This window comes from Phycodurus eques, chromosome 14 (assembly GCF_024500275.1).
Source record: "Phycodurus eques isolate BA_2022a chromosome 14, UOR_Pequ_1.1, whole genome shotgun sequence".
Taxonomy (NCBI): Eukaryota; Metazoa; Chordata; class Actinopteri; order Syngnathiformes; family Syngnathidae; genus Phycodurus; species Phycodurus eques.
Window position 1 is genome coordinate 8,410,142 of NC_084538.1, and position 12,087 is coordinate 8,422,228.

A 12,087-nucleotide genomic window follows, 5' to 3' on the forward strand; every position below is an offset into this window, starting at 1 on the left:
GCAAAGCAAGAGAATTTGTCCAGTCTTCTTGTCAGTACAAGAACTGTAAAAGTTAATGCAAGAGGGGAAACTATTTTGTGTTTTATTTCCGCTCTTTCAAGTTATTGTATATAATTGACAGTAAAATATATTTTTGATTGTACTTAAGTACATTTTGGAGTCTGTGGGTTTTTTTTTTCAGATTAATTTTTACATACACAGAGTATCTGTATGTCCACTTAAGAACAGAGTGTGACTACTTTTGCCACCTCATTGCCCAATGGTTTGAAATGGTATAAATGACAGCGAAAGACACAAACGTCTCATACACTTATTTATTTTCTTACCAAAAAAAAAAACAAAAAACAAAAAAAACCAGCAAGATATGACAAATGCAACCATTGGCCTTTTGCTTATATATGATGAAACCTTACAGGGGTACATACATGTTCGCTTTGAAATGATGCGTAACATACGAGGAAGCACTAAAATATCTCTCTCTCTCTAATTCACTCTCTCTCTCTCTCTCTCTCACACACACACACACACACACACACACACACACATCCATACTATGAAAGTCCAAAGGCGGACCTACTGTCTCCAACAACCAAACAGGAAATGTCCACAGTTTCGGGGCTAAATGACAACCAATACTAACTCTGCGTGCGGTTTGACGGAGGGAAATGTGTGACGTTTGCTTGTAAATTAACTCATTCACTCCCAGCCTTCCCAGTTAACATGGATATTTGACTTCTAAAGCCGTCAATGGCAGTGAATGTGTTAATTAGCGGTGAAACTACAAGGAAACCTATGAGAAGGTGGCAGTAAGAAACGTTATCAGTAGGCTTTTCGCGTGATATATTAAAAGAAACATAACGACGCACCTTCGGTGACGAGTAGATCGAAAAAGAACGACCATAGCAACCTGTTAATGCTATATGCCGGGGCACCCTGCAATTCATGCTACAGAGCGCCACATTTTTCTGAAATACATTGAATTGCAAAAATGGTAGTTTATAAAACACTGTCAAAATCTATTTACAAACTTATATGTACAAGTATAACATCATAATTGCTTTGACAAATAAGAACAAGGGGGAGGATACAGCGTTATTTACAAAATGGAAATATTTACGTCTGAAATTGAAAGGTCAGCCCATGTGTCTCGTTGTTTTGGTCAGTCCGCAGCTGGTTGGCATGTTTTGTTCTTGTACTGATGGCATAGTGCTTTAGAGACGTAACTGTGATGGTGTCATCATACTTCGATGAGAGTGACCTGGAACTGACCGCTGACCGCCTCCGACATCTCGATGAGGAAAGCTGACTGGTTGGTATAGTGTTCAATGATGATGTCATCCATGTTGACGTAAATCCTGCTGGGGGAGATAGACTTTAGTCGTCAGTTACGCAAAAGTCAAGTACAAGGCAATGCATCTGTCTACGAGTCTCAAACATTTAAGGTCTACAAAAGTTCAATTGGAAGCAGCTGGACGACTTCTAGGTTGTTGATAGCCCAAATTAAGTCAAAGTTGAATTCAAGGTTTGCTCAATCTAGAAGAAGTCTTGTTTCCGTCTATTCAACATTATGGGGAAGGCAGCTGGACTTTGTATAATTTGAAGAAACCGAGAAATTGTTGAGTCGCAATCTGCAGTAGAAAAATTTAAGACTTCTTGGTTTTATTAATTGGATGATAAAACCAAGAACAAGCACTTCTTCTTGCTTGGACTTTGTCTTGGTTGTCATCAGACTAACCCAAGTCCAATTGTCTTCTTTTCATTATATTGGTGAGTGGCTTCTCCATGATGTTTAATAGAAGCCAAATGGATTTCTTCTAGGTTCAGTCTTCTACTTGGCGTTCAAAAACCTGGAAGGAGTCGAGTGGCCTTCTCTCTTAAGTTTAATTGATGGCAACTCAACTTCTTGGTGTTGAACAACCTACAAGGAGGCCAGTTCAGTTTTCTTCTCTTCAATGTGTTGGTTTCCTGCAGTCTAGAATAGATTCGGTTGCTTTCTCGATGTAGTTTAATCAAAGGAAATTGGTCTTCTTGATTTTCAACAACCTCAAAGTAGTCTAGTGCCCTTCTATTCGAGCAGTCTTTTACTCCAGGTTTGTGTCTGGCTAAAGTTGCATTCAACACAGAGCACACTGGTCTTAAGAAAGACATAAATGAAAGGCAGTTGTGCTTGTTTGCGTCCTAGTTTGTAAAAATACTGTCCGTCTATCAACAGCATCGGCGTTGCCTCATAAATCACGGCGGTCTGACTCTGACTCTGTCTCAACCCTCACCTGTAAGCCCTTCAAAGGCTTTAATGAGTGAATTAGCGGCGCGTTCATGCACAGCACCTGTAGGCCCAAGGCTAATTGAAGACGAAGAGGGAGGGGAATTGCCAAGAGAATGCAACTCAACCTGTTGGCTCGGCTTCTGGCCCCCACGGTGACAAGCGGCACGGAAAACAGAGGGAGACTGTCTGTCTTTTCTCAAATTCAAAATTTACGTAACTTTTTAGTCCTTCACGACACAATATTCTTTTTAGCGGCATGCGTGAGAGTTGCATTTGTGAAGAGAATTGCAACAATGGCGAACCGCCTGATTCACAGGACAATTGAAAGACAATAATCAGCGTGACTCATCTTCAGGACTTTTGTAATATTTATATCCTTCCTTAGTCATATGTTTTTTTTTCCTCAAGGGGGGAGTTGCAATTAACACATTCCTTTAGACTGAGCCAAACCGAGCAACCGACCGAGCCGGTCTGTCCGCTTCAGATTCCGCAAAGGAACTCATCATGTAGTCCTCTAAGTCATCCAAAAAAAACAAAAGGCTGCTCACCCTCGTTTGCATTTCTTGTAGATTTTCCCAATGGTGTCTTCTTGCATGCCATACTTGTCTGAAATCTGACGACGGATGAATTTGCGTCAGTGTCTGGCGAAAGCCAATACGACGTGGTATGTTTTTGTTAATCAGGATGTACTCACAGCTTCTCGTAGGCCCGACACCGTTGGCGTGTTGAGCATGAGCGCATCGAAAACCTCTTCGGCAGCTCTCCTCACGTACAGCAGAACTTTTGGAAGGAAAAACAAATAAAAACTGTAAGCGTTGAGGTTCTCAGATGGCTTGATGAGCACCCAAACAACAAAGTTTGTGGTTTTACCTCTCTGGGAATCGTCTCTCCGGACTTGTTTGCTGGGTGGAGAGCTGTTCTGCTCTCGGTCTGAGTACAACCTTTTCAGAGTTCTGGGAGGGGGGGGGGGGGGGGGAACGTTACACCTGTGATTCCCATATTGGGTGTACAAGCAAATAAACAATGGTACGCAAAAATCTATCTTCGATGAGGTGTTTCCCTTTAATTCACATTTGAGAATGCATTGTTGAATTTTTGTGTGCATCGTTTTGTCATGTATGCACGATTAAAACATGATGTTTTATTGGCTAAAAATGGTGCTTCGGGGGGGGGGGGGTGCGCCAACTCTGTAATTTCTTCAAATGTTTAGTAATTGCTCGTTTAGGCTGATAAATCTCTTGATTGGAAAGTGCTATGAAGGGCTTTGATGGGGTGTGCCAACTTTGTAGGAAATATTGAATGAGGTGTGCCACTTAAAATGTCTGAAAATCGCTTCTTTCGACATACAGTTCTGATTGTCAATTGCTGCAAACAGGCATTGGAGGGCTTTGCCAACTATGTCGGCTTAACAAGTTTAGAAATGTCTGCTTTAAACTGATACATTTCTTAAAGAAATAACTAAAAATGAGTTTTGAGGGGCTGCACCAACTGTGTTTGAATATTGAAGGGGTTGCACCGCTTAAAACGAATTGCTGATACATTTCTGATTGAAAATTGCTATGAATGGGTTGGGTGGGGGTGCATGTCTTAAAAACTTTGGGAATAGCTGCTAAATGAGCCTCTAGGGTATACACCAAATCTGTCTGAGTATTGAAGGGGTTACTTAACTCATGTTTAGGTTTGGCTGCTTTGACCTGATAAATTGCTAATTGGAAATTGCTACAAACAGGCTTTGTTTGTAACCCTAACGCTAACTTTGTGGGAATGTTGAAGGGGGTGGATTAAAAAGTTACAGAATAGACACATTAGACTAATGAAGTTTTGATTGTAAATTGCTCTAACCGTAACAGGCTTTGACTGGGTGTGCCATCTCTGTCAGTTTAACATATTTGGGAATGGCTGCTTTAGATGGATGCATTGCAGAATGGAAATTGCTTAAAATAGGCTTTGAGGGTGTGTGTAAACTGTCGGGATGTTGAAGCGGTTGTGCGGAATACAAATATTGGGGATGGCTGATAGATTTCGGATTGGAAATGACGATGAATGGGCTTTGCGGGTATTTGTCAACTCTTGTTAAGATGTTGAGGGGTTACGCGGCTTAACAAGGTTGGGCATGGTTGCTTTACACTGATACATTTCTGACTGTAAATAGCAACGTTTAGGGAAGAGTTTTTTTTCCACGCTTACCTTTCGTTCTCGTCTATTATAGGCGTGGCCTGCAGAAGTAGGACACAAAGATTTGATCAGACAGCTGATAAGGACATTGCTTCATGCCCCCCCCGCCCCCATAAAGGAATGTTATCGCTGCAAGACTGTTTCCCATAACTGCTATGCTCAATGAGGAAAAAAAGACGAGACACTGTGCACTGATTTGGCGGAAGATGATGCTACTGCTGCATTCATTTCAATGGAAAGCTTCCAAGATTTCACTAGTCACACACTCATTACCTTATATAATGCATAAACTACACAGTGTGGGAACGCCTGCTTGTCTGAACAGCGCTGTTGTGTGTGAGAAATGAGATGAGGGTGGCGCATGGGTCTTGCAAGGTGCTGATGTGCCAAGTGTGTAGGCCCCCATTGGCTCTGCAGCGGCTTGCGCTCAGTTTCAGCTCCAATTAGCTCACCTCATTTTCACTATCCCCTCCCTTTTCCCACACGGACATTTCCCACTGCATACTTTCCCACACTTTTTTCCCCCGTTCCTGAGCTGTTGCCTTCAGGGTTGAGTGACGGGCCGGGAATATGACTCACTCACTCACTTAAGAGGAGGCGCCTTGATTCATTCAAAAGATGGATAAATAAGGATGGCCTACCATGCGCTGCAAACTGGACAGATGTGCCTCTGGGATGAAGAGCACCGGCTGGGTTATGTGGTCATCCACCATCTGGAAGAAGGTGCAGTCGCTTCCCATAGAACTGCTCACTAAAGACTTGGCTGCGACAAAAAAAAAGAAAAAACAGGGATGTTACAAAAGATGATTTATATACAATCCATCCATGTTCTGTAGTGCTTGTCCTCATTAGGACAGCCGATCCCAGATGACTGTGGGTGAGAGGCGGGGTACACCCTGGACTGGTCACCAGCCAATCACAGGGCATATACAGACAAACAAGCATTTACACTCATATTCACACCCATTGAGCCTTCAATTAGCCTATGAAGCATGTTTTTGGAAAACGGGAGGAAACGAGTACCCGGAGAAACCCCACATGAGCACAGGGAGTAGGATTTCAATGAGCCTTTTGCAACACTCACCATTGGCGTCATTGGCCGTCTTGCCCCTCCTCTTGGTCCTCTTCCTGTCTTCATCGCGCATCTTCCTCTCTGCCCCCTGAGGATGCAACAAAGAACATAAAGTTTAAAAAATTAACGACAGTGTACAGTCCATGGTACCTTCACAAATTTTTTTGTGTGGAATTTATTGGTATATCAAATCAGTTTTCCCTACGGAAATTAATTGAAATGGCATTAATACGTTCCAGCTTCCCATAAAACACCACCATTTTTAAAAAAAAATAAAGAACATAGCAATGTATTGTACAAAAAACATAAACAATAAAAGATAATGTAAAAAAAAATAACTGCTCGGCTCTTATAAGGTGTAATTATTTGATGTAATATTTGGTGTTGGATGTGTGCCTTTAAGGGGCGTGGACTAGTGAGTGATGTCAAGAGCTGGCGTTATGTTGACTGGTGTTGGCAAATGTTCTCCTTTTGTATTTGTGTATTTGACTTTGTCCCGTTCAATGAATGGCTGAAAGTGCATCAGCGATTGTGGCTCTCCTTGCCCGCATGCGAGGACATTACCTTAATTTCTCCATTTTCTTTCCTTTTTTCTTTTTTTTTTTTTCTTAATCGGCAGCCTACCTCAAATTTCTGCTCTCAACACTAGGCAAAACAAATCTAACAAACGATGGCTCGTAATGCAAAAAACTCGAACGTTGGGGTACTCATTAGGCAAGATAGTTCTATTAACCAACATTCAATGCACAGCATACCTTATCGCAGAAAATCTTGACTTGGCAGGCGGCTCTGTGTATGAGCTGATTGTTCCCAGAGCTGAAGTCATACGTGTCGATCTGCAGGTTGAGAGGCAGGCCCTTCACGCCTTTTTGCGACGAGAAATCGGTGCTCAGCGAGTTGATGCCGACAAACACCTGCAGGAAGACAAAAAGACAATGTTGGTGGGTTTTTTTTTGTCTCATCGCGTCTTGCTCTCATCGGAGCGCGGAAGGACGTGATGACGGTTCGAGGCCTCGGGGCCAATGATAACAATGCAAGAGGCCAGAGTGTTGCAGATTCTTTTGGTTTTTCAGTTGATCTAATTGTTTGTTCATTCTATTTTATCGTTTTTCCACACGCAACCCCACCCCATGAACCTTTGGGCCATAGAGAAATGAGAATTAGCCTTTTGCGGCGATGACGGAGCCTCAGGGCCAAAACACATTTCTTGGATTCTCACCCTCCCTCCTCAGCCACTCCTACTCTCTTTATTTCCCCCCGCTAAAGCTTCCACTTGTCGCCACTGTCTTCAATACGTGTGTCGGCATTATTTCTTTCTTTTTTTTTTTTTTTTTTTACCTTGGCTTCTTCGTTGGGGTTCCAAATGAAGGAGAGAGCGTTGAAGGCGACCTCTTCAATGTTGCTAATGCCGGTAAACACTTCTTTGTAGTCCGCTAAGAAATGGCATAAAATAAGTGAGGTGAGGCTTCAGTGCTGCTGTACTTTGCATGATGGTACGCGGAGTCAACCTACCGATGTCGATGACCCTCTGCTTGACAGTGGGCTGGCGCCCATGCCAGTGGTTCCAAAAGCGGAGCTGCATTTCAGGCGTCTTGTCATTCTCGAACACGGCCATCACGACGGTCTGGTTTGGAGCAAAGGGTAAAAAGAAAGACACGTGAGAGGAGAATTTAGTGTCTGGTGAATGGGAAATCATTCATCACTCCAAATCCTATTGTCATCGCTTATTTACTATAAACCGTCGCAAGATTGTGTATATTATTATCCTTGTACAGGCTTGACAAAGAAAAGGTTGGCAACTTATGTTTAAAAAAAAACACCACACCTTCCCTCGCTCCTCAGCTTTTTGTTGGTGTTGCTTTTGCACACACGTCATCTCAGATTTATGGAGTGGCATTAACTATAAATGTCACAGGATGTCCTGGCCGAGTGTGAGCAGAGAATTAGTCACCCAGGAGCCGGTTCCTAAGGAGTGACACTAATTTGGGAAGGGTTTCCACTTAGGAAGATTCGTCCATTTATGCGAACCGAAAAGACTCTCAACTCCATGCTGAATGAAACCAGGCCTTTGTCTTCTTACCTTAACTTTGGTAGCAGTCATGCAGGCACTGCTGTCCACTCCCTGCAAAGTGATGGGGTAGAACTGCCCCTTGTTCAGGTAGACCATGGGTAACTCGCTGGATTTATAAGGGGAAGCTGAGGGAGCGCCCAGGGAAAATTGGAACTCGTTCCTATAAGTCTCAGGTGGGGAGCCAGTGTAGGAGTCTGAGTAGACGGGACTGGAGTGGTCTCCGGGGAAGGGATTGTTGTAGGTAAGAGTCTAAGAACCACACAAAACAAATTAAATATTTTAGAGACTAAAAATTCCAAGTAGAAAACTCTTTGGGAGGTCACGAGGTGTACCTCTGCGCTGGGGTCGGGGAAGGCGCTGCTCTCAGGCCACTTTTGGAGCAGAGAGTCGAAGATGATGTTGAGCTCCTGCTTGTCACTGTCCGCTGCCACGCTGGTCAGGGTGGCGTAGGTGTCAGCGTTGGGGGGCAGGGAGACGGGCAGCGAGGGGTTCTGCTTGGATCCTAATACCTCCAGGGAGTAGCTGGTGGGAACGCTTTCAGAGAGAATCTTAATGACGTTTGCGGATGTCTCCAATGAGATGAGGTCATTGCTTGGAGTCCTGCGGGGGAAGAGAAAGCGCAGTTAGGTTGGATCAGGACTATAGCAAGTAGCATGCAATCTAGTACTTCATCTTTCTAGTGTCTCTGAGCGCACACAGCTACTGCAAAGAGGTGTGGGTCACTATTTGTACTATTTGTATCTTAATCCAGCTCTTGTTTGAGTTTCTCCGTGGGGTGTTTGACATGTTGCAGGGGAAGACTGGAGGCACTAGGGTAAGGGGCTCAGTAGGTTAGCAGCTATTGTCTGCCCAAGTGTTGTGCAACTCCTTAAGCGAGGCAGAAGTTGATGATAGATTTGATTCGGGACCATGTTTGACTTGAGGATGACCTCTTTCCCCACTTCATCCCATTTTCCTCTTTTCTTTTAATGAGCTTTTTACCTCTCTGTTGGTTTGCAGAAGCTACTGTTTCGGCCGCAGGTGGCAACCTTTTGCTCCTTCTGGCTCTGGAGGAAAGAAATGACAAAATGTTGAATATTAAGCTCATGTTTAAAGCTTGAATTAAAAATAGTTGACTTGAGTTGCAACAATTTTTACCTTGCACTGTTCATAAAGCATGGTTATGGCTGCCAGGTCGTCCCCCGGGTGGAGTCTGGGTTTGGCCAGGTTCTCCTCGGGCATGGGGCTATCCAGGTACGACCAGGGGTCCATGGTGTAGTTTGTGTTGTAACGGTTATAGTTGAAGTTCTCGCTCTGAAAGACCACTCCCAGAGTCCTGAGAACAAGAATTCATAAGTTTAAGGACACAGAGTTTGACAGAGTGGGAATAACAGCGGTACCTGAGACTCAGCGCAACGCACGTTCTCGCCCCTGAGCTATGAAAGGTTTCGATTGCAAAACCACGGAGCTGAGCAACATCCTCCAACACAAGTATCTCAAAAGCCACAGGACCACCCACTGACAGCTCCCCCCCACCCACCTCATTGACAAAATATCCACACATCTTGTACTTTGTGGTTTCCAGTGAAAGCAAAACAAAGTGCATTCTTCAATCCTGTGCAAACATTCTTTATTTGTAGAGCTCTTAAAAGAGATGCTTGTGGTTCACCTGCGACCAAACAGAATCCCAGGATTTAGAGGATTGGATTTGTTTGAAGAGGCAGAGTGCGACGTCAGATAAATATCCCGGCGGCCACCGACTTAATGAAGCCCCCCTTGAAGGTTTACCCTGGATAAACCGCTCATCAAGTGTGTTGACAGCAGGAAAAGAACACAAGCATTTACCGCCTTGAAGAACTCGGACTCGCATGGATTCCTGCATGGTTTTGGAGCTTAGTGTCTTTGTCAATTGCGCTTCCAGTAGGTGCACCTGTTCTTAACCAACATTAACCCGCTGCAAACACCTCCACAAACACAGTTAAGGGTGGGAGGCTGCGGTAGAGAGTGGGCTTCTAGGGTTTCCCCATTATGTAATTCAATGCATTACATGCAGTCGTTGCCCAGTATCCCCATCCAACACCTCGAGAGGAGATTCCTATTTCCCGCTCTTCTTTTGTGCTTCGTGGCCTCTAGGTTAGTGAGACAAGCACAGACCCAACCATCCCACACTATCCATATCAGGTTTTCTCGGCAAAAACACCGCTCTTTTAAATCAAGCATCTTTCACATGGGGGTCTCGTTGCAGGTACAGGAAGGGGTGGGGGTGGACATGGAATCCAAAACATACTATCTAATATCCTTTGAACCATCGTGGATAAAAACTACGTAAAATATGGAGGCAGAACTTACTCAGTCTCTTTGGTCATGTCTCCAGTCCAATTGAGCTGGAATAGGTTCCTTTAAATTCTCTGTGATTTACTTTGTGGATGACAGGAGCCCTGAGTGACACGTCGAAGACTTCAGTGTTATGATTGCCTCCTAACGCGGCCCACATTTTATTTATGCAAGTGGCAGACTTCCCCTACTCTCCTCGCATTGGCTGACACACCTGAAACAGGTGTCTGATAGGACAGGTGTAGGATCCTTAACACCCCCCGCCCCTCCCCACCCCAGAGAGAGAGAGAGAGAAACCGCCTTTGCATGCGCATATGAGCACGCAGCACTTTGCAAGACAATCTGAGGCAAGGAGTGCTCAGAAGTCTGAATGTCATTAACAGTGCCACATAAAAGAGCGAGATTGTGGCTCTTAGAGGTGTGAGCGCTGTCGTGAAGCGCCTGCAACTCTTGCTTTAAAATGTTAATCCATTTCCAGTTTCATTCACCGGTTTTGGTGCATTTATTTGCTGGCTATCATACCATTTTTTTGGGCAGTGTTGCATTTAAAGACAATTCTACACAATACAAAAAAGGTTTTATCAATCCTCTTTTTTGATCAACATTTCTCTTCATACATGTGCCGTACAGCCATGCAGCCAATGTTATTTCATTGAGAAAATGCACAATTTTATACATTTTATACCGTTGAAGCAAAACCAAATGAGAGGGGATAAAAACAAAAACAATAGCATGTACTGTTTTATTTAATGCTTTTTAGTGTCTTTAAACATGTTTAGTATTGTTGTATAAATTTTGCTCTATTGGAGCATAACATTTCCGAGTAAATTCTAACTCGTATGTGAATAAACATTTTCCTGCATATTAATGTTGTAGCAAAAAATTTCTAAATACAAAAATTCTATATTTTTTTCATAGTTTATAAAGTGTGTTTAAACATGTTTATGTATTGCTTTATACATTTTGCTATGTTGCAGCAAAACTTACAAGTCTCTTATGTACTTGTGTGTTTTGAAGTATTTTCAAGTATTGTTTTATTCTTTACTATGTTGCAGCTTACCATTTATGAATAAATAACACATATACAAATAGCTTTCAAGTGATTGAAATATGATTTTATATTTGTATTTTTGTTATGGCGTCGCATAACATTTTCGATGACATAACATTTAATGCTTTTTCATGTTCATGCACCGGCCGTCACGTTTGAATTGTTTTATACATTTTAAAACACTGCAAAAATAATATTTCTAAAGAAATACACGGATAAATAAATAGTGATACATAATGAGCCCTCAAATGCACAGTGATGCAGTCATTATCAGTACTTTTAATAATGTAGAAAAACTATTGGTTTATACATTTTACTAGGCTGCAGAATTGCATCTCCAAATGTACTACTAACATGTAAGAATTTCTCATATGTACATAAAAAAGGAATTGTTTTATACATTTTATAATGCTGCAAAAATAACATGAATAAAGAGATAATAGTATAATAAATACCATGTAGTGATTCCTTAAGCGAAGTTATGCAAACAGCATGTTTTTTGTAAAAGCAACAAATGTACAAAAAGTATTATTTAGAAATTTTAAAGTTGCAACTAAAATGCAAAATGAATAAAACAACATATTTATGTTTTGTATTTTATCCTGAATACATATGTACAGTAAAAAAAAAATAATAATAAGTATAGCTAAATAACATATAATAATTTCATATTTTAATGTTCTATGTAATTGTTTTCAAAACAATTAGTTTGGATATTGCATACAGAAAATGTATTATATTACCCTCTAGTATCTGACAACCAACATGATGAAACTAGGACTTGAATTAAATCACACACATACAGGTTGAACGTTGTGAGGTCTTCATGCCAATCAGGCATAACATTATGACATCCACCCACACACTTACACACATGCACTCACACACTCATGTACGTACACACACACACACACACACACACTGGCTCCCAGTCAGGTTGTAAAAGAAGGAAGACTCCTCCTTATCCTTGCTAGGCACACCTTCATTCCTTCATGCTACTGTGTCTTTCTAATATTCATATCATTGAAAGCAGTTGATTAACTTCATCAAAACTCTGATGCAGAAACAATGCATTTCATAATTTACACACCGGCCAAGTACGAGAGGCGACGGGTTTGTCTTTGCTCAGCTCATTGACG

General features: G+C 42.2%; 1 protein-coding gene across 3 annotated transcripts; it reads right to left on the reverse strand.

Moving 5' to 3' along the window:
* Positions 1–360: 360 nt before the first annotated feature.
* Positions 361–10,020, reverse strand: grhl3 (grainyhead-like transcription factor 3). 3 transcript variants are annotated; one of them, XM_061697117.1, is made up of 15 exons: positions 9,913–10,020; positions 8,722–8,899; positions 8,566–8,630; positions 7,917–8,184; positions 7,594–7,833; positions 7,026–7,137; positions 6,852–6,946; positions 6,269–6,427; positions 5,526–5,601; positions 5,083–5,204; positions 4,454–4,482; positions 3,137–3,219; positions 2,961–3,046; positions 2,815–2,879; positions 361–1,355 (listed from the first exon to the last, which is right to left on the reverse strand). In XM_061697117.1, exons 1-15 carry the CDS (start codon positions 9,927–9,929, stop codon positions 1,238–1,240), a joined length of 1,713 nt encoding a protein of 570 aa, XP_061553101.1. In that variant the 5' UTR covers positions 9,930–10,020; the 3' UTR covers positions 361–1,237. The 3 variants fall into 3 exon arrangements, with proteins under 3 accessions (XP_061553101.1, XP_061553100.1, XP_061553099.1); XM_061697116.1 differs by having other exon boundaries at positions 361–1,358; XM_061697115.1 differs by having other exon boundaries at positions 2,961–3,219.
* Positions 10,021–12,087: the final 2,067 nt, after the last annotated feature.